General features: G+C 35.8%; 2 protein-coding genes and 1 pseudogene across 5 annotated transcripts; 2 read left to right on the top strand and 1 right to left on the bottom strand.

Annotated features, from left to right (window-relative positions):
- The first annotated feature begins 1179 nt into the window (after positions 1–1179).
- LOC143566291 (uncharacterized protein At1g76660-like) lies at positions 1180–4211 on the top strand. 2 transcript variants are annotated; one of them, XM_077053033.1, is made up of 3 exons: positions 1180–1487; positions 2445–3402; positions 3751–4210. In XM_077053033.1, the coding sequence occupies exons 1-3, from the start codon at positions 1431–1433 to the stop codon at positions 3918–3920; spliced, it is 1185 nt and encodes a 394-aa protein (XP_076909148.1). In that variant the 5' UTR covers positions 1180–1430; the 3' UTR covers positions 3921–4210. The 2 variants fall into 2 exon arrangements, with proteins under 2 accessions (XP_076909148.1, XP_076909149.1); XM_077053034.1 differs by lacking the exon at positions 1180–1487 and adding an exon at positions 2221–2337 and having other exon boundaries at positions 2393–3402; positions 3751–4211.
- A 1348-nt stretch (positions 4212–5559) lies between these two features.
- LOC143566310 (protein LYK5-like) lies at positions 5560–8559 on the top strand (annotated as a pseudogene). The gene is made up of 2 exons (XR_013141215.1): positions 5560–6130; positions 7010–8559. The product of XR_013141215.1 is annotated as a protein LYK5-like (transcript).
- A 511-nt stretch (positions 8560–9070) lies between these two features.
- On the bottom strand, positions 9071–14063 carry LOC143566309 (uncharacterized). 2 transcript variants are annotated; one of them, XM_077053048.1, is made up of 10 exons: positions 13869–14063; positions 13337–13466; positions 12055–12177; positions 11662–11967; positions 10641–10987; positions 10465–10564; positions 10096–10149; positions 9917–10003; positions 9649–9783; positions 9071–9570 (listed from the first exon to the last, which is right to left on the bottom strand). In XM_077053048.1, the coding sequence occupies exons 1-10, from the start codon at positions 13940–13942 to the stop codon at positions 9247–9249; spliced, it is 1680 nt and encodes a 559-aa protein (XP_076909163.1). In that variant the 5' UTR covers positions 13943–14063; the 3' UTR covers positions 9071–9246. The 2 variants fall into 2 exon arrangements, with proteins under 2 accessions (XP_076909163.1, XP_076909164.1); XM_077053049.1 differs by having other exon boundaries at positions 9073–9570; positions 9649–9777; positions 13869–14061.
- Positions 14064–21317: the final 7254 nt, after the last annotated feature.

Below are 21317 nucleotides of genomic sequence, written 5' to 3'. Positions count from 1 at the left end.
ACTAAAATATGTAGGGGCAAGCCGTCAATAGAATAGTGGAAAATAGTTGTCCTCGTCTCATCTTTCCCAGGCCTTTAACTTTTGCTATGAGTGAGATTTTACTGATTATTCTTGTTTGTTTGTTTTCCGGTCAAAGTGTAGATCCAAAATATTGGAAATACAATATAAATAACAAGTTTTGTTCATAAGGTAATCTTGATGCAAGTGAGGAATGATGAATGTACTATTAGTTTTAAAACAGATAACTAAGAAATTAATTTGTTTTTTTGTTATCGATATTGTTAGAACTATTACTGATATTCATTTATAAGGTTTTCAATCAATGTGAGACACATGTCGATAATCTTTTAGTCATAGTAAACCTTAAATTTTCGGGTTTTTTCTTTCAGTTATTATACAGAGGATTAGTATCCTACCAGCACCTTCCGAATTCCCGCGCATGCGCATCTAACTCTGCTAATTAATATAAGAACGAAAAAAACTAGGTGTATTGTTTTTATAACTATTATCGTTTGGTCGCTGCCGATATAACTAATGAATTGGCTGATAACGATCATACCTTTAATCATATTTGTTCCAATGCTATGCAACCAACATAATTCTAATGCCGTAAGTTGTAGGTTGTCGGAAAAACGTTTTTAGTCAGAAAACTCGCATTTTTTTTTCTGGAAAACTTAATAATTTCGTCCAAAACATCTTTGTAACCTTATATTGAACATTTAGGAACATTTTTCTAGTAAAAACCCCTCAATAATTATTGAGGTATAAACACTGGAACCATTGTTGGAATCGGTTGGTGGTGTTGAGTTTTCTGGCAAAAAACGTGATTTTTTCGGTCAAAATCGTTTTCTGGCAAGTAACGGCGTAAGGACTATGTCAGTTGCGGACCATTGTAAACAAATACGTTAAAAGATAAACTCATCAACAACCAACTCGTTAGTTAAAAAAGACAACAACCAAACAATAATTGTCGAGATTAATAAAACTCAATCCAACAAAAAAACTAAAGATTATTAATTTACATAACCAACCCTAGAACTAATAACCATTTACCAAACACACCCTCTGTTCCCACCAAAAAACTAAAGATAAAGGATATAACTGGTCACGCGCGAACACTGTTATTGTCTTGATCTAATCTCCTTTTGAGGCAAATAAAAACAAAAGCACCTGTTTATTTATTTATTTATTTCTTTATCATCTTTCTTTCTCTTTTCTTTTTCTCTGCACAACAATGGCGTCCCATCTTTCTTTGATCACTCCTATTTTCTCTTAACCCTTCACTCCCTGGGTCCCAAAAAGTTTATAAAAGTATTCAAAACCATCTTTCATTCCCATTTCTTTATTTACACACCAAATGTATCTTTATTCTGTCACCTTCTTTAATATGTATATTCATTAATTAGTTAATTATTTCATATTGGCTGATAATGGCTACCGAGCAGCATAGATTGTTACTTCAACACCATCAACCACCTTCTTCCCGGGTAATATTTTGTTCAGATCTTGTGTTGTGTGTATATGTGTATGTATGTATGTATATGTGTGTGTGTTAGTTATAAACTTATAATTTATAAACTTATAGTAAGTTAAATTAAGTATTATCTGTTGATCACTTTCAGATCTACATTATTATATTTGGGTCTTCATTTAATTTATAAAATATTATAGTATTATAGATCTGTTCTTAGATCAACGTTGTAAAAGTTGCTAGACGGACCTTTGGCGGTCCACTGGGTAGTTGGGTGTACTCGGAGTAAGTACTCGGTCATTGTAAATATGAAGAAAATTAATTTTTGAATATTATATATATATAGGGTTTAGATCAAATACAAACGAAATTAACGTGTTAAACGTGAGAATCAAATAGAGTAATTATATATACAGATAGAATAATTATGTAATTATCCTATAAAGTAGTTATGTAATTATTCTATAATGTAATTACATAATTACTCTACTTGTATATATAATTATTCTACTTAATTTTCACGTTTAGCACGTTAATTTCATTTGTACGTTAACCTTCCCCTATATATATGTCAAATATCATAAGTTTACTAATATTTATAATAAAATAGGTAATATCAATATAAATAAGAGAAATGCATTTTTAAACAGTAAATTATTCTCTAAAAATTGCTAATCATTATTTAAGAAAATTATTTATGTTCTGTAATATTATAGAAATACGAATAACGCTTTATTTTTTTATGTCAAAATCGGCTTAAGTTCACCGACTAGATGTGATTCTAGCTGAGGTTGACTGACTTTGATCGATTCTTAGTAACTAGGCGGAGTTACATAAACTCGCCTCAGCGACACACCTTGTAGCAAGTACTAGGCCTTATAAACCTACTTTTACAAACCTATTTTTACAACATTGTCTTAGATTAGTATTAAAATCAAAACTAAAACATTTTATGTTTAATTATGTTATGCAGAGGAAAAGATATTGGGGTTGTTGTTTAACTAGCTTATCATGTTTCCGGTCACAAAAAGGCAGAAAACGGGTCGTACCCACAACCCGCTTACCCGAAACCCACCCGACACCAAACCAACAAACCGGGCCTCAACCCAACCCAACAACTTCGGTCCACCCGTCGTTACTAGCCCCGCCATCCTCACCCGCATCCTTTTCGTCCTTTTCCAACTCCGCCATTCAGTCCACGGCCCAATCCCCAAACTGTTTCATATCCGCAAACTCACCCAGCGGCCCGTCAATGTTTGCCACCGGGCCGTACGCCCACGAGACGCAGCTTGTCTCACCGCCCGTGTTCTCAACGTTTACTACCGAGCCGTCCACGGCTCCATTCACACCACCGCCCGAGCTAGCCCATTTGACTACACCTAGCTCACCTGAAGTCCCGTACGCGCAGTTCCTTTCGCCGGGTTTGAAAGTTACAAATGGGCGTAAAAAGAACGAGATGTCACCGTCTTATTCTTTGTACCCGGGCAGCCCGGCTAGTGCACTTCCGTCACCAGTTTCACTTGCTTCGAACGATGATTCAAAAGCGCCTCAAGATTCTAATTTCTTTTGTCCCGAGACGTTTGCGCAGTATTATTATGACCAGTCTTCGTTTCCTCAATCGGGTGGGCGGTTAAGTGTGTCTAAAGAGTCGGATAACGGGGTACCAAGTAGGCAGAGTAAGGTTTGTAAACAAGATATTGAGGAGTTGGAGGCTTATCGAGCGTCATTCGGGTTTAGTGCTGATGAGATTGTTTCAACTCCTCATTATGTTGAGATATCTGATGTAGCGGATGAATCGTTTTCCATTATGCCATCAGGGATTAACAAGCTGCCCGAGATCAAAACCGGGCTGACCCTTGTCACGAATGAAAAGTCAAGCCCGAAAACGCAGTCTAGTAAGAGCGGGTCAAGTTCATGTCACGCAATGAAAGGTAAATAATATCTTATGATTATTTTTATGTTCATGAACGTTTAAATTCGTTTATGTTCATTTGTTTATGGTCATTTATGTTCGTTAGTTTACGTTTGTAAAAGTACATTCATTTACGATCGTTATTATATTCATTTAAAATTTCCAGCCCGTTACAGCTTAGTATTTTTTCGAAAACTTTTAGGCCCAACACGTTTTTTTTCACATCACTTTTAACTAGTTTTTGGCTCGGCCATGTCCCTTCATGTTCATTGTTCGGTTCGTTACCCGACCCCCCCCCCCAAGAATCTTCCTTTGAGTTTGAAGAATCTTTGTCTGATGATATGTTTTCATGTTGGTGTGATTTCAGATGTGAGACAGCCTGTTGACCATTGTTTGACCGATGACGAGGACATATTCTCGAAGATGGGGGGTTCGAGAATAAATGTGAAGTATCATCAATCAAATTCGGATGCAGAAATTGATTATAGAAGAGGGAGAAGCTTGAGAGAAAGCAGAGCGAACTCGAAAAGGGCATGAAGTTAGAGAGGAGAATTGAATTGCATAGTTGTTGTTTCTTGTATGTATTAATGTATTAATGTGCTATATTTATTTCCTCCAGTAATTGATGCTTGTGTTGTTCATCATGTTGTTTTTTTGTTTTCTGTTTTTTTTTTCTGGTGTAACTATTATCTATGTGGTGAATGTCCATTTGGTAATACAAATGAGATGGGAGTGTGACCTTTTTGTGTAAAAAATAGTTATTTTGTGTGGCTAAATGATATGACTTGGTAAAATTATGTAAAATGAGGCATGTTAACATGACTTATCATTGATTTAACCATGTCTAGCTGAATTTAATTTCCCCTTTTGGATACCCCGTTATGTTGTGGCGTACCAAGTCGACCAAAACTAGTCCACCGTTCTTCGAAGCGGTGTTACTAGATATTCGTCATCTAGATCCGACTGAATGACTCTTATCTATGAGACATTGACTATATCCACGTTATCCAACCGAATGTGTTTAATGCGTCTAATCTCATTTAAACACATTGATTATTGATAGTTATTGTTGCTCATTATGTAACCTTGTTAGGATCAAATCTCATTTGCAACATCATTAATCCTTTAGGTTGACCGATTACCCATCATCATTACTCACTTTAGTTTTCAAGCCGAGTAGGGATGGCTTTCAAGCCAATGTAGGCTCGACGAATAATAATATAAGCCCACGGTAAAGTGAAAAATGATGATGGCCAATAGGTCAAGAAAAATAGGACGTTTTAATTTTGCAACTATATAAGGCATACGCTGATTCCAAACAAGCTTTTCCCTAATACTTTTAATTGAGCTTCGTGACTAGAAGCAATCTTTCGATTCCCCACGTGGCATTTGAGTTGCTCCACAACTATCCAATCCATCCTATTTATGATCATCCTATTTATGATCAACCTTTGAGGTTTTTGTAACAATAGCTCACAACCAGTGTGACACCCTTGTTGTGCAAGCACAACTAAACATCTTCACCTTCTTATCTCGCTAAGGCCATTCTCAATAAAGTTCACGGCTCCCTAATAAACCCAAATGTTCAAACACAAACAAGCAAACTAGAGGTGGGCAAACAAACCGGTTAACTTAATCGACCCGAAAATTGAACCGAAACCGAACCGGTTTGAAACTAGTTATGTAGAAACCGGTTTGGAACCGACTGAAACCGTAGGTTCGAAACCGGTTTTTAATTTTGTCCATCAAAACCGGTTAACTGAACCGAAACCAGTCAAAAACCAAACTGAAACCGATCAACACCCGAACCGAAACCGATCGTAACCTATTCAAGAAACCGGTTTGAACCCGAATTGGTGTTAAGCCGGTTTTGACTTTTGTTAACCAAACCGAACCGTTTTCAACCCAAACCGGTTTTGAATTTCAAACCTTTTTGTGCCCTTCTAAGCAAAACGATCCTCAAACTTTGAGTCCATAACATTCAAAGTCTCAATAATTAGTTACGGAGAAAGACGATCATTTAATTTCCGGGTGGTTTGACTTTTCCAACACGACAGCCCACCCGGCAACCAATCAAAACACCACCATCGTCAAACCATCAACCGCGTTGAATTTTCAAGTCATCCATCACCCTTAATATATCCAACCCCAAATTCACTCCAATCATTTTCCCACTTCATAAAATAATAATATGAAGCTCCGTTGGCTGCCGGCAGCAATATTATTATTATTATTATTATTCACCACCCACGGCTCCTTCGCCCAACAAACCTACGTCGACAACCGCCAACTCGCCTGCAACGAAGACAACATCACCACCTTCGGCTACACCTGCAACGGCCCACCCACCTGCCAGTCCTACCTAACCTTCCGATCACAATCACCACCCTACAACACCCCAACCGCCATCGCCACACTCCTCAACTCCAACGCCTCATCCATCACCGCCATCAACAACTTCTCATCCAACTCCGCCACCATTCCCGCCAACACCATCGTCGTCGTACCCATCACCAACTGCTCGTGTACGGCCGCCGGGTATTACCAGCATAACGCTAGATATGTGCTTCAGTCGACTAATGAGACTTACTTTTCTGTGGCTAATAATACCTATGGGGGCTTACCACGTGTCAGGCGATGATTAATCAAAATCCGTATAATTTCCGCCAGTTGGCTGTCGGAATGAGCTTAACGGTCCCGTTGAGATGCGCGTGTCCAACCGCGAACCAAACCGCGTCTGGAGTCAGGTATTTTTATTTATTATTTTTCTAAAAGTAAATGTTAGTGATGTGGGTCGGGTTGGGTCAGTTTTGAGCTATAGCCGAATCAAAAGACAACAATGTTGGATTTTGGGTTTTTAGAAACTTTGATTTTTCTGTTTTTGTTTCTGGATTGGTTTTGATGTTTTTTTGGTTTTGACATTGGGGCTTGAAATTTTGGGTTGACTTTTTCTCCAACAATAATTAATGAAAGCGTGAATTGTTTTGTTAGTTAACAATTAATTGATTATACAACCACTAGTTTGATCTAGTAATAAATTTGTATGACTGTTAATCAAAAGGTTACGTTATATAGTTGAGTTTGGTCTAAATTTATCTTTAAAAAAAAATTAATTATTATACATTTAGGTAATTGGGTTAATTATATATAAATTATTATATTAAACTTTAAAATAAAATTATATAGGTTTGGTAGGGTTTTAGTTACTCGTAAAATTAAAGTCGAACTCAAAGTTCGGTTTTTCGAAAGAATTGAACAAACCGTCGGATTTGTTTTGATTATGCTCTTTCAATGAAACTTTTTTTATTTTTTCGATTTCATACCCAAAGGAAAAGGCTACTTCTATCTATTTTAATTATTATAGCTTTCAACTAAAATAATTGAGTTAAACTATAAATTATAAATTAAATATTATAAATTACTTAAATTTAAATAAAACACAAATATATAAGTTCGATTTGGTTTTAGTCACTTGCAAAACTGGAACCGAACCAAAAGTTCGTTTTTTCAAAAACATAAAAACAAATCGTCAGTTTTATTTAAGTTACGTTTTTCGGTTTCACACTGTAAGAAACATTACTTCAATCAATTTCGCACCAATAAATCTAAACTGCTCATTTACTCAGGTCTTTGCTTACTTTCCTTATAACATGGGGCAACACAATACAATACGTCGCCGGACTTTTCACCGGCGTTACCGCACAAAGCATCTTTGACGCCAACGAGCTCTCACCGACCAGATTAATCTTCCCATTCACCCCATTATTAGTCCCTCTCACCACCACACCCACCCGAATCGACAATTCAGCCACCCCATCACCCCCGCCAGCTCCGCCAGTCATTCCGGTCACACCACCCAACTCCGGCGGGTCCTCCGGCAAGTGGGTCGCCGCCGGCGTCGGAATCGGCGTCGGTTTATTATTACTTGTTTTAACTTTAATGGTTCTCGTTTATTGCTTACGAAAACGTAAAATTCAACGTCGCCGGAAAACTCAAATTCCGGTAATAAACTCGCCGGCCGGTGGTTATATCCCGCCGGAGAGTAATTCATGGTCGGTTTCGTCCGAAGGAGTTCGAATTGCAGTTGGGTCTTTAACCGTTTACAAATACGAGGATTTACAGCTCGCTACCGGAGACTTTAGCGACGAGAATAAGATAAAAGGGTTGGTTTATAGAGGGGTTTTTAACGGCGACTCGGCCGCCGTTAAAATTATGAAAGGTGACGTGTCAGGGGAGATTAATATTCTTAAACAGATTAATCACTCTAATATTATTAGATTATCTGGCTTTTGTTTACACCAAGGAAACACTTATTTGGTTTATGAGTTTGCTGACAATGGTTCACTGAGTGACTGGCTGCACGTGAGTAATGATAAACCGCACGTGACTGCTAAATATAGTAAGTTTGATTTGGTTTTGGAGTGGAAACAAAGGGTACAAATTGCACATGATATGGCTGATGCTTTGAACTATATGCATAACTATATTACTCCACCTTATATACATAAGAATTTGAAGAGTAGTAATGTGTTGTTGGATGGTAATATGCGCGCGAAAATAACTAACTTCGGGCTGGCTCGAAGCGTGGAAGGTATCGAGAATGGTGACATTCAGTTGACCCGACATGTCGTAGGGACGTTCGGGTACATGCCACCCGAGTATATCGAGAACGGGTTGATTACGCCGAAAATGGATGTGTTTGCTTTAGGGGTTTTGATATCCGAATTGTTATCGGGGAAAGAGGCTGCTAATCGAGTGGTGGATGACGATGGGAAGGATGTGGTTGGGGTGGCGGAGGGGCTATTGTCGGAGATGGTGAAGGATGTGGTTCGGGGCGAGGATAATGTGAGGGAGAAGTTGGCGGGGTTTATGGACGGGAGGTTGCGTGGTGAGTATCCGGTGGAATTGGCGTATTCGATGGTGGAGATTGCTAGTAAATGTGTGGCGGCGGATTTGAACGAACGGCCGTCGGTGGCGGAGGTGTTTGGGGTGTTGGATAAGATATTGTCTTCTTCTTTGGATTGGGATCCTTCTGATGAACTTGAACACTCAAGGTCTCTTAGTCATGGTAGATAATGTAGATTAATGATAGATATATTTTTAAGTTATTGTAATAATGATGTTTTTTGATGATGTTAATGTGTTTTGAGTGTTAAGATAATAATATAATGTAATGGTGAACAAGTTGCATAATTATTTAGAGGTGGCAAATGGGTTAGGTTGGGTCGAACGAATCATGGGTTGAAACGAGTCATGCGTCAAAACAAGTTTGCGTTAGAATAAGTTTGGGTCAGAACGGGTCAATTAAAAATAAAGTTGTTTTGGTTTGGGTCGGAATAAGTTAGGGTCGAACTGGGTTTTGAGGTTTTTTTTTTGAACGAGAGTAACGGCGGAAACATTCTAGTTTTTTTAGATTTTTTGTTTATTATTTATATTTTAAATTATGATTTTTTTTAATTTTTTTTAATTTTTTAATTTTTTTAGGGGTTTTCTATAAAGATAAAAAAACCCTCAAAAAAAATATTCAAAAATAATTAAAAAAAATCATAACTCAAAATATAAATTATAAACAAAAAAAAAGTAAAAACACTAAAATGTTTCGTACGTTGTCCTCGTTTCGTTAAAAAAAACAATCCACCAAGAATCGAATCGAAACTGAAAAAATCGACGAAAATGAAACAAAAAAGCCAAGTTACATAATTATAAATTATTCAATTTATGTCAAGCTGGAAAAGAAAGAAATTAAGTTAATTAAATCTTAATCCACTATTCAAATAACTTTAAACAAACTATATACACTTTAAAACTTACTAAAAACATGTAACAAAATTATTCAAGATTCACAAATGCACAAAAAAAAGAATTAAAAATCAACTGATGGTCTGCCTTCAACTGTGTCTCGATGAATCGAGTACCGAAATATACAACTTTGGGACAACCAGTACACGCATTTTTCGGGTTTACCTTTGATACTAGTTTTCATTAACTTCTGTTGACTTTCTGGTAAACACGCGTTGACTAATTCCAAAAGGCTTGCCATACTCATTGCCATATCTTTTGCAAAAAAGTATAATATTTTGGGTAGGTATATTCTTGAATCTTTGTTTACGTAAACCGTCGATCGTATAAACTCATCTTTAGTAAGCCTTAGATCCTGAAAAATGGTCTTCGCGTTGTAGACCCGAACCTATGTGACAAAATAACAACTTATTGATTCAAATTCAATAAATTTTGAGTGTAGTAAAAAATATAAATATTTGCGTACCGCAGGGTCTGAAAACGATCCTAAAGAAAGGGCGAAATGGACAAGTGGCTCCGGGTATTCAATGGCATAAATATGTTTACTAGGCTCCGTCTTCAACTTTCTTCCCGGAGATAACAATGACTGCAGCCACTGCATCTATGCTATGTTAGTTAAAATACCATAGAAGTTTTATTTTTTAATATCTTGTGTGGGACCCACACAAGAATAACGGTCAAAAACGAGCAAATAAATGATATTTTAGATGGATAAATAAATATAAGAGACTAACCGGTGCTCTAAAGTGTGATTTGATTCCTAATATAGATATCTGTATAATATATGCATTGATGGATTGTCCGCCGATGTTATAAGTCGCCTGAAAAACATATAATCCCAATAAAAAAGTTAACACGCGCTAACGAATGATTACTATGAACATATATTATTTAAAAAACTTGTGTGTTGTACCTTTAAAATGGAATTACTTTTTGTGGTGTTATGTGTTCCATATGCTAAATAAGCCTGCAAGAAACAAGCACATAACACTATAACAGTACTTCAATAAGTGCAAAATAATAATAACTTTTTTCCTTTTTAAGATGTCCTAAAAACATTGCAACCTTTCTTTTTTTAGAAAGTTTCATGTTAAAGTTAATACATGGAGTGGTACAATAGAATGCGTCCAATCGGGATTTCGTGGGTTCCGTGAGTTTTCCCTAACAGGTTCTCACGATTATAAAAATAACACCTTTCTGGAAGGGTATTTTTTAGGCGTTTTAACACAAATGTGTATAAAATGAGAAGAATATAATTATTATAAACAAACAATAGACTTACATGCATGATCAAAGCATTATGAATGTTGATCCAAAACGCAAGCTTTTGTTCCCGCTTCATTTTCCCCGGGTCAACACTCTCGAGTTTCTTTACCAATGCTCTACATCAATTAAAATTTAAAAATGTTAAAAAAGAATAAAGAAAGATTAATTCATTATAGCAATTTAATAAACTACCTATATTCTTTTAACATCCTTGAAGCATAATTAAAACCATCATCATCCACATTTATTTTCAAAACTTCAATCAATTCAACATCAGCACGTCTTTCATCTTTTAAATTCTCATGTTTAGGTTCCTCGTTACAATAAGGACTCCATGTATCAGAAAGATTTCTACAGTTTGTACCCGTTGAAGAAATTAACGGTCTTGATTGAGTTTGACTTTGGTCTCCAAGTTTGCAGTAGATCAAAGAGATACATTTTATTATGTCTTCAGAAAGTCTATCGGGCCCGTCAAGAACTGCATTTTCAGTACAAGTTCCAAAATGTTCCCCGAGACTAAAACGACCCGTTTTTCTCTCCTGAAATAATCCATTATGAAAAAAAATGGACAGGCCGGGTCAGAGTCAAATATGATTATAAAAAATGTACTATTGTGGTTTTATGCATAAACAATGCACTTTGATGAATATTCAATATGTTCCTTTTTAGCTAATTTTTTTTATATAAAAATACAATTTTCTACATAAAAACCAAATCTTTTTTATAAAAAATAAATTCCTTTTTATTAAAAATTCAAACTTTTTAATTAAAAATTAAATCTTTTTAACAAAAAATAACCTTTATAAGCAAATTAAGAATCAAGAACGGCATTTTCAGCACAAGTTGCAAAGTGTTCCCCGAGAATGCAACGGCCCATTTTTCTGTCCTAAAATTAACCGTTATAAAAAATGGTTCGGTCAGAAACGTTAGCTATGGGGCGGCTCAGCCGGCCAGGTCGTTTCTTGTAATGGTTTGACCGTTTGAGTCAAATATGATTACAAACATTGTACTATTGTCGTTTCTTGTAGTTTACATTTTATTATGTCTTCAGAAAATCTTTTTTATATAAAAAATATCTTTTTTATAAAAAACTCAAACTTTGTATAAAAAAATCAAACCTTTCAATTAAAAAATAAATCTTTTTAACAAAAAATCAACCTTTTATAAGCAAATTGATCAAAATTGTGACTTCTAATGATTAATGAATACTCACTTTTCTGGATGATGACTTTGGGACCGCAGAATTAATTTGATGATTTGAACCCGTAACTCCCTCACTACGTGTGGAAAGTTGACCATGGTAACCACTTAACCAAGCATCAGAGTTGACTTTAAAGATTGACTGATCAGCAACAGTTTTTAGTTGTGATTCTATCTTATATTCTGAAGATGACTTTTTTATTTGTGCTTGATTAACTTGCTCTTGAAAAGCCGTGCGGTAGAGCGAAAGTAGATACCGTTCCAAATGAAATATTTCCTTTTCAAGAGATGTAATTTCTTTCACTAATTCCATTGATGACTGTACCCAAAATCACCAAAAAAAATAATGATTGTTAAAAACTTAAAATGAACATATTAGTTAACAAATGTGGAAAATAAATTAAACCTTTGAATTTGGTGTCCCGTTTGAAGCATTTGAAGAAAATGAACTTGAACATGGTGTTGGTGTCATCTCTGACTCTGACCAGACCGAGGATTGATCAAGAAATATTTTCCCCAATTTTACATCCTGTGTCCAACATATGAAGTCAAACTTATATGAACAAAAGTGACTTCTAATATGCAGAAAGCAAAACATATATGAACAACAAAATGGTCATATATTGGCATAAAAAAACTACAAAATGGTCAAATGATAACATTTGCATCAATTTCTATGTGGGATTTTGATTTCAAGTTACATCTTATTTGTTCCCATTTTACAAATATTCTCTCACTTTGTCATTGTTGAATGGTCCTTTATCATATGGGAAACAAACAAACCATGTCCTAAATGGACAATTTTACATCATGGGTCAAAGATATGAAGTCAAACTTCAAATTTTCAATGTTTCTTGAACTCATTGTAAATTCAAGAAACTAAAGCTACTAATTAATAATCATGAATCATAGCATAAAGTAACAAACTTTATGAACAATACAAAATTATAGTAATTTGTAACAACAAAATGATCAAATAAAGATTGTATCAGATATTCAAATTCTATTTGCGATTTTGGGCATCTCAAGAACATTATAACATCTTCATATTGGAAAGATTTCAAGTTACATCTTATTTGCTCCAATTGTCAATATCATACCAGACACAAAGATTCTCATACTCTGTATTAATATTGAACGCCGTGCTTGCGGTGCGCACATATAATGTATATATGTGTGAACCCTCGGGTGGGCAAAAGTAAAATTGCACTAATTTTGACGTTATTTTACTAATCTCGTGAAAATAACGTTAAAAGTGGCGGAAGGTTAATCAGGCATCATGTGGTGGCGTTGATAGCCGAAAGACAAGGGCACATGCACCGATCAGCCGGTGTCCCGATGATTGAGTGCTATGTGCCTTATGTCCAAGGCTTGATGCAAAACTACTATCGAGCCGGGGGTCTCACCGGAAGCAGCCTCTCTATCCCTATGGGATAGAGGTAAGGCTGTCTACATCTTACCCTCCTCAGACCCTACCATAGCATTGCTATTGGTGGGATATACTGAGTACGATGATGATGATGATGTATTAATATTGAATGTTCCTTTATCATTTTGGTAACAAACAAAAAACCTTTCCTAAAAAGACAATTTTTTAAAACAAACCCATATATGTTGTCTTAATCTTGTTAAACAAAGGTCAAAATACCATCAATCTTGACCATAATATGAAGAAAAAAAACACTCACAGGGTTTAAGTTATATGAAGAAGCTCTAGGTGCCATATGGCCCATATCTAACACACCATCATTATCATCATCTTTACTAATCTTCCCATTATTACTAATGTTATTCTTATTATTATTATTCCAAGAACACCTGCAAGAATCACCATATAACCAAATTAACAAACAATTTCAAGAAACCAAGATAAACCCATATGCAAACTGCAATAAAAAACAAAACTTTACTCAATATTATTATTCAAGAATCACCATACAACCAAATTAACAAGCAATTTCAAGAAACCAAGATAAACCCATATGCAAACTGCAATAAAAAACAAAACTTTACTCAATATTATTATTCAAGAATCACCATACAACCAAATTAACAAGCAATTTCAAGAAACTAAGATGAACCCATATGCAAACTACAATAAAAATCAAAACTTTACTCCATATTATTATTCCAAGAATCACCATACAGCTAAATTAACAAACAATTACAAGAAACCAAGATGAACCCAAATGCAAACTGCAATAAAAATCAAAACTTTACCCTTGGAAGCTTGAGTGGCGTGATGAAAGAGGTGAAATAGGTGGAGTGGAATCACAGGTAGCAGCTTTAAGCATGTTATAATGAGTCACCGACAGTTTAAGTTGATTAATATTAATAAGTGCATTTGAGAGTGTAATAACAGAAGCCCAGAAGTTGCGTAATGAGAAATGAAAAGAATGATGTTGGAAATTGGAGAAGAGGTGGCATTTATGAGAAGAAGGGTGTCCTGTAAATTAGGGTAAAGGGTGGTTTGAAAAGAAGACAAATATTATTTAAGGGGGTACCCACAAAGGTGTCTTGATCATATTATAAATACAGAGTAGGTGTGTAATATCATGAGATTTTGGGGGGTAAAATTTAACGGTGTTAATTGTTGAAGATCAATTAAAAAAACTTGACAGCGTTGTTTACGGGTAGGCACTGGTATAGTTTTTTGAGTGAACGTCTGAGTTAAATTTTGAAGCTAGTATAGGTTCAGTTCAAACAATATAATCTGTCAAAATGAGACAGCAAGACTCTCAAATTTATGAAATAAGGTGGTCTAAGAAGTACAAACACAAGACATTGTAGCAGTGAATTTTATAACTTTATCCGTCTCATTAAAAGTGTTTGTATTTTCTTTTTTATTTGTCTCATTATAAATTTCTATTTTCAAAATTTATTAACCAATTTCTAAGTTTACTCTTAAAAACACACAGCTAACATTAATAATCAATATTGATAGACCTAATTTCCAAAGTTATTATTGTCATTTGATAAACAAAAAAATATTCATCTAATATAACTTAAATTTTATCTTTTTTAAACAATGATATTTTTAATTGGACTTTTTCTGACGGCCAACTAAGTAACGTCGGGTACTCCGTATACGGCCCCCATTGGCTAAAGGTAGCCCGATCCGGCCACTAGTCCGGACGGACGGAGCCCCTAGCGGTCCACCTATTGAGGGATTCACCGGATAAAAACCGACCCCCACGCCTGCCAAACGGCACGACAGCGAGGAGCCGGTAAAACCGGGTGAGATGAGGACTCGAACCCTGGCAAATCCCTGGCAAATCAGGGTCATCCCTCATATCTCTCATATAAATTGATGGGTAGTGAGATTTGAACCTTCTACCTCTCACTGGTAAAGTGAGTACTCTATCATTAAACCACAACCAATTTATCATATTTTTAATTGGACTGACCGAGTATTTTTTGTTTTTATTATTATTATTATTATTATTATTATTTGTTGAGGATGAAAATGTGAGCCGGAGAGAGAATGTGAATGAATTGAATAATGTGGGCATTGGGGGGGGGGGGGGGGGGGGGGGGTAAACTGATGAGTACGCATTGCTGTCTTGTATCCAATTATTAATCAAGTGTGTATTTATGGAACGAATAATATTGGGATTGTCACTTTTTATCTTTCTAGTTTTGTAATGCTGTTTACGAGACGAGCTGAGTCAAGGTTAGCTCGGGTTCAAGCTCGAACTTACATGATTTTTCACAGTTTGGTTGTTATTTTTACCCTAAATCAAACTTGAGAATACGCAAACTCAAACTCGAATCAAAGTAATTCGTATTAGTTTTTGGGTTTTATCTCTAGGCTTCAGGTCAATCCAAAAAACCCGAATAAACTATTTATTTGAAACACGATATTATTATTAGGTATATACATCATATGCGGAACAGTCTACACATTCCACTTTTTCATATTCCACCTATTATGGTCGATCAACTATGTAATGTTTTATATATATTTTCTTAGGGGACCCGGGGCACCGCGTGATGGAGCTCCCATCACGCGTGATGGGTTTTTGAACACCACTGCCACTCCCTTATCAAGCTTGATGGAGGTGCTTTGCTTGATGACCATCACACGTTAAATGAGTTTGAGTGATGGAACTCTCTCTCTATATATACATATATATACACCCCAAATACACTCCTCTCACTCACACAAAAACCTATATGTATATATATATATATGTATGTATATATACCAAAACCTATCACACCACACCACCCCTACCAACTTCCATCAAAATGTGATGGATTTGGGGTTGGTGACGTGACATAATTTGATTGGGTGGGGTGTATTTTCCAAGCATCCCAACGGCTACATCCCCCCCCCCCTAACGGCTCTTTTCTTGGAAATGGAACCCTCATCCCGCGTGACACCCATCACGCAACTAAGCCAATTTCCGCATGACAAGGGGGCGACGGCGGTGTTGAAAGGGCCATCACGCGTGATGGATCACCCATCACGCACCGCCCCGTCAACCCTTAGCTCGGGTTCAAGCTCGAACTTACATGATTTTTCACAGTTTGGTTGTTATTTTTACCCTAAATCAAAGTCAAGAATACGCCAACTCAAACTCGAATCAAAGTAATTCGTATTAGTTTTTGGGTTTTATCTCTAGGCTTCGGGTCAATCCAAAAACCCGAATAAACTATTTATTTGAAACACGATATTATTATTAGGTATATACATCATATACGGAACAATCTACACATTCCACTTTTTCATATTCCACCTATTATGGTCGATCAACTATGTAATGTTTTATATATCTTTTCTTATAACAATTGTAATAGAAGAAAATATTGCTTTACCGGGTTATGTTTATATATAATTTGAATATTTACGTAACGAGTAAAGAAGAATATGTTGCTTTGGTTTTCACGTTATAACTTTTCTTTGCTTTTTATATTTTATTTTTGTTTTTGTTTTCTTAGATACCCAAAACCCGATTAACCCAATCCGAAACCATATAGCCCGAACCCGAAAAAACCGTAAGAGATTTGGGTTGAATTTAGGGTCTAAAATTAAAACTTTGAAATCCGAATAACCTGACCCGAGAAACCCGAACCCCGAAAAACAAACCCGAAGAACACCCTTACTTCACTGAAGTTGAAAAACAAGCTTTTGTAAAAGCTCAAGCTAGCTCTTTTATTTCTAGTTTTCTTACAAATATTGTTATGTAAAAGACAAAAATATAGCATTCAACATACTGTATGTCTAGTACGTAATTTACAACAAGAGAATTTAGAATATGTATTATTTCTAACTTTTTATTGTTTTCTTAAGATGGTTTGGCATATTATATGTATTTTTTTTATTTTACCATATATTTTTATGTTATTACACACACATATATATAAATTGGGGTTAAATCTAAACAAGCTTAGCCAAGGTCTCGGCTTGTTTGAGGTACTGAGCCGAGTCAAGCTTACTCGTTTAGATACGAGTTTATTTCAAACAAGACATGAACTTTTTGAACAACTCGATCATAATTTTTTAAAAACAAAATTACAACATTCCTAATACTCCTATATAATACACCTTTGAGCGCTACTATACATGTCACTTTTATTTAGTTTAAATTTAGACAGAATTACAAATTTTGTCCTTTAAAAAAAGCCAAATTACGGTTCGTGTCCTTTTCTAAGTTTCCTTGCAGGCGGTGTACTTTAAACTTTTTTTTCCTACAAGTTTTGTCCTTTACGCTAACTGGGTTAGAAAAACTCAGTTAAGTATGACATGTGCCAGACATGTGATGGGCATAATTGTAATTTTATTATAAACTTATTATGTATTTACCATAATGCCCTCCTATATCTAACTATAAATCCCGTCCCCCAAGGCCCCCCACCCCCACCTCGTCTCCTTCTTCCTCCTTCACTCTCTGCACCGCCGCCGGCCCTTCCATTTCCGGCCACTTGACAACGGTGGGCAGGAACTAGGTGGAACCCATCTCTCAATTCCCCCAAATCCCCAATTTCTAGGGTTTTTCAAATCTAAATCCTCAAATCTCCAATTCATCCTCCAATTCGATCCAATTCCTCAAATTCAATTAGCCTCGTCAGAGAGGAGGTGGTTTCCGGCGGTGGTGGCGATGGCCGTGAAATGGTGGTGGCGATGGCCGTCAAATTCAAATCTAAATCCTCAAATTCAATATAAGTGTATGTATGTACAGTAAGTTGGTTCATACAAACAAAGCCCAAGTGGCCACTGGTTCGAACCAAGTAGCACAGATGAGTACGGAACCCGGACCCATCAACTGGTTCATTGCACCCGTAAGATCCGAACCCAACTGGAAAGGCCGAACAGCTCCGAACCAGCTGTCAATCGACTTGTTTTGAAACCCGTATGCGACCCAACCCGTCCTACGTGAATATACACCGCGACGGCTCGAAATACAATCTGGGGTAGAAACAGATCCGGGAACCCTCGTGCGAGTGGAAACTATGCGACTGGGATCCAAACTATTCGCATGCCTATGCGACTCCAATCCCCAAACTATTCGCACGGAATGCGATTCAGAATCGTGCGACCTAATTCCAATCGCATCCCATGCGAATACTCTCCAAGCGAATCGTTTGGGTACGAGTCGTTGGTGTGTGAATCGACTGGTGTGCGACTCGTTTGGAGAATCTTCCATGCGACATGATTAGACGCGAATCGATTTGGAGTTTCATGTGGTTCCACCTAGTTCCTGCCCACCGTTGTCAAGTGGCCGGAAATGGAAGGGCCGGCGGCGGTGCAGAGAGTGAAGGAGGAAGAAGGAGACGAGGTGGGGGTGGGGGGCCTTGGGGGACGGGATTTATAGTTAGATATAGGAGGGCATTATGGTAAATACATAATAAGTTTATAATAAAATTACAATTATGCCCATCACATGTCTGGCACATGTCATACTTAACTGAGTTTTTCTAACCCAGTTAGCGTAAAGGACAAAACTTGTAGGAAAAAAAAGTTTAAAGTACACCGCCTGCAAGGAAACTTAGAATAAGACACGAACCGTAATTTGGCTTTTTTTAAAGGACAAAATTTATAATTCTGTCTTAAATTTATAATACGTTAGAATTTAATGCATTATACCAATTTCAACTCTTTCATAAAGTTGACTTGATTTTCCTGTACCAAATTTCATATAACAAATTTTTATGGTGTACGAACTAATAAGTGATAACCTCCACCACACGAAACACTACACATCCATAACGAACACCTTTTATATAATATATAATAAAAAAACATTGCATAAAGTAAGAGAAAAAAAAAGTTAAATAATAAGTGTTGGGGAACATGGTTGAAGGAGATATAATTAAGAATTGGGTAAACAAGTGAAATTGGAAAGTAGAATGATTGAGAATGATGAAAGGATTGGAGGAGCCAACTAACTAACTCTCTTTTAGTGGCTTCAATTTCTAATACTAACTAATCACGATATGAAAACAAACATAATTTAAGTTGTATAGCGTTTTGTCACGGCAGGCTGGTAAAACTCGGGCAATGGTAAACTCAAGCGTTATCGGTCACAAGGGTTGAGGCGCTAAGTCGACGCGAAATCAATCGGTTTCAGTCACGTGTTTTATTGTACCTGAACTAAAGCCAAAAATAAAAACAAAAAATAATAAAATTTGAGGTGGACCATACTGTTGTCAATCTCGACGTTGAGACGGTGAGTCTATGCAAATTCGGTTAGTTTCTGTCACGTTCGTTACGGTATCAAAACTTAAACAAAAAAAATCGACATTCAGTCGGTTTTAGCTACGTTTGTTACGAACTGTAACTAAAACAAAATAAAATTGACTTCGGTCGGTTTTCGTTACGTTTGTTACGGACCAAAACTAAAACAAACCAAAAAGGACCAATAAGTGTTCGGCCGGTTTTCGTTACGTTGTTACAGATCACCGAAACTAAAACAAACTAAAAAAGACCAATAGGGTGCCGCAAAGTTGCCCAGTTGGGACTTCGCGGCACGTTTGTTATGGACAGGAACTAAAACAAACCAAAAAGGACTAATAAGTGTTCGGCCGATTTTCATTATGTTTGTTATGAACCAAAACTAAAGCTTATGGTAGCTTCAACACTAGTTTTGAATATAACTTTATCATAAAACTTACTTTTGAATATAACTATGATAATGATTTTGTATAATTGGTAGCTTCAACACTAGTTATATTTGTTATTTTTGAACAAACCTTATAAGTAATATCATTATGTTTATATAAAACTCATGACGTGTTTTAAGGAGTAAAATAAATAGTGAATCCATGCATGCGGATGCTAAATATAAGACAAAATACTAACGGATTAGATGATCTAATTTTGTATCAAAATTAAAATTAATGTTTGGTAAACAAGTGATGTAAGGGGTGGGGTTGGAATAATAGAAAAAAAGTTGTTAACAACAAACGTTTCAAAAAAAAAAAAAAAAACTTGTTATTAAGCAGGAAGTATGATTATATACAATTGATCAAGCTACTTCAACGATTAAAATTAAAAGGACATAAGAGGAAATCTGGCTATAACTCTTGATCAAGATTGAAGATATTGTTGGAGATATAAAGCCGTTAGGATATTTGTGGTTCAAAAATAGGTCGAAACATAATTCGGTTTCAAGAAAAAAATGGTGTAATTTTACTTTTCTGTAAGTGTTTGGCTGTGTTGCGTGTCCTCTGGTTTGGGGTGGTGGCTTTCGGTGGTTGGTTGTGTTTATAAAATTTACAGTTTCGAAAAAAAACTCTTGATATTTTCTTATTATATATTTAAAACGATATTTTTGTTTTATGTCTAAACTAATCACAACGATACATCTTATCGTTATACTAGCACAAATAGTACTATCACCCTAAAACACAAGTGGTATATCACAAATTCTTCGTACACTTTACACGTTGAAAATTCATTTACGGTGACCCCCAATACTAATTAAAGCCGCATCATACATTGTCGTATTTATTACATATTACATTCTCCTCCTTCGCCTTAACCTTGGTCAGTAATAACCATTTCGACTTGGCTATGTAACTGGAACGGGCACAACGAGTCAACAGCCATCTCGATCTTCACCTTAACACCCTCCCTCGCTACAACCGATTAATTGGAGTAGCTTCACAAGAAATAAAAGGTTAATATCTTTCATATTATATTAACAACTTGTATTTTAATTTTTTAAACCCATCTAGGTGTTTTCCTGATTAATAAAAACCAGTAAATAAACAATGAACATACAAGATATAAAAAACTGACACAAAAAGGATTAGATGACCGGATTCTTATAGTAATAGTTTAGGTCAACCAACATACTAAAAATCAGTCTACTTTAGCGGATAAACTACATCTGTTCTAACCTTCAAAAATTAATAAAAAATAATACAAATTTCATAATAGATTAGAGTTAGATACGTAAGAGGGATTATGGTTGTATACCTAAATTCGAGAGTAGGTCGTCTCCAAAAATTTAAATAACTCGACCGAGTTGAAGTAAAAAAGATTGTATACCCTAGTGAGTAACGAAATATATAAGTTAATTTTTTTAAACGACGATTAACGTTATTTTTTATTTAATTTTCAAATTTAGTTTGAGTCCAATAGCTTTATTGCATTATGGATAAAATAAAGTTTTGGGCGCAATATATTTAAGATGATTAAGATACCTATTTATTTTTAAA

This window comes from Bidens hawaiensis, unplaced genomic scaffold, assembly GCF_021521415.1.
Source record: "Bidens hawaiensis isolate Kalapana, Puna unplaced genomic scaffold, B.hawaiensis_p1.1 tig00022871_1, whole genome shotgun sequence".
Taxonomy (NCBI): Eukaryota; Viridiplantae; Streptophyta; class Magnoliopsida; order Asterales; family Asteraceae; genus Bidens; species Bidens hawaiensis.
The sequence above is the reverse complement of the archived record's forward strand: the minus strand, read 5'-3'. Positions and strand labels throughout refer to the sequence as shown.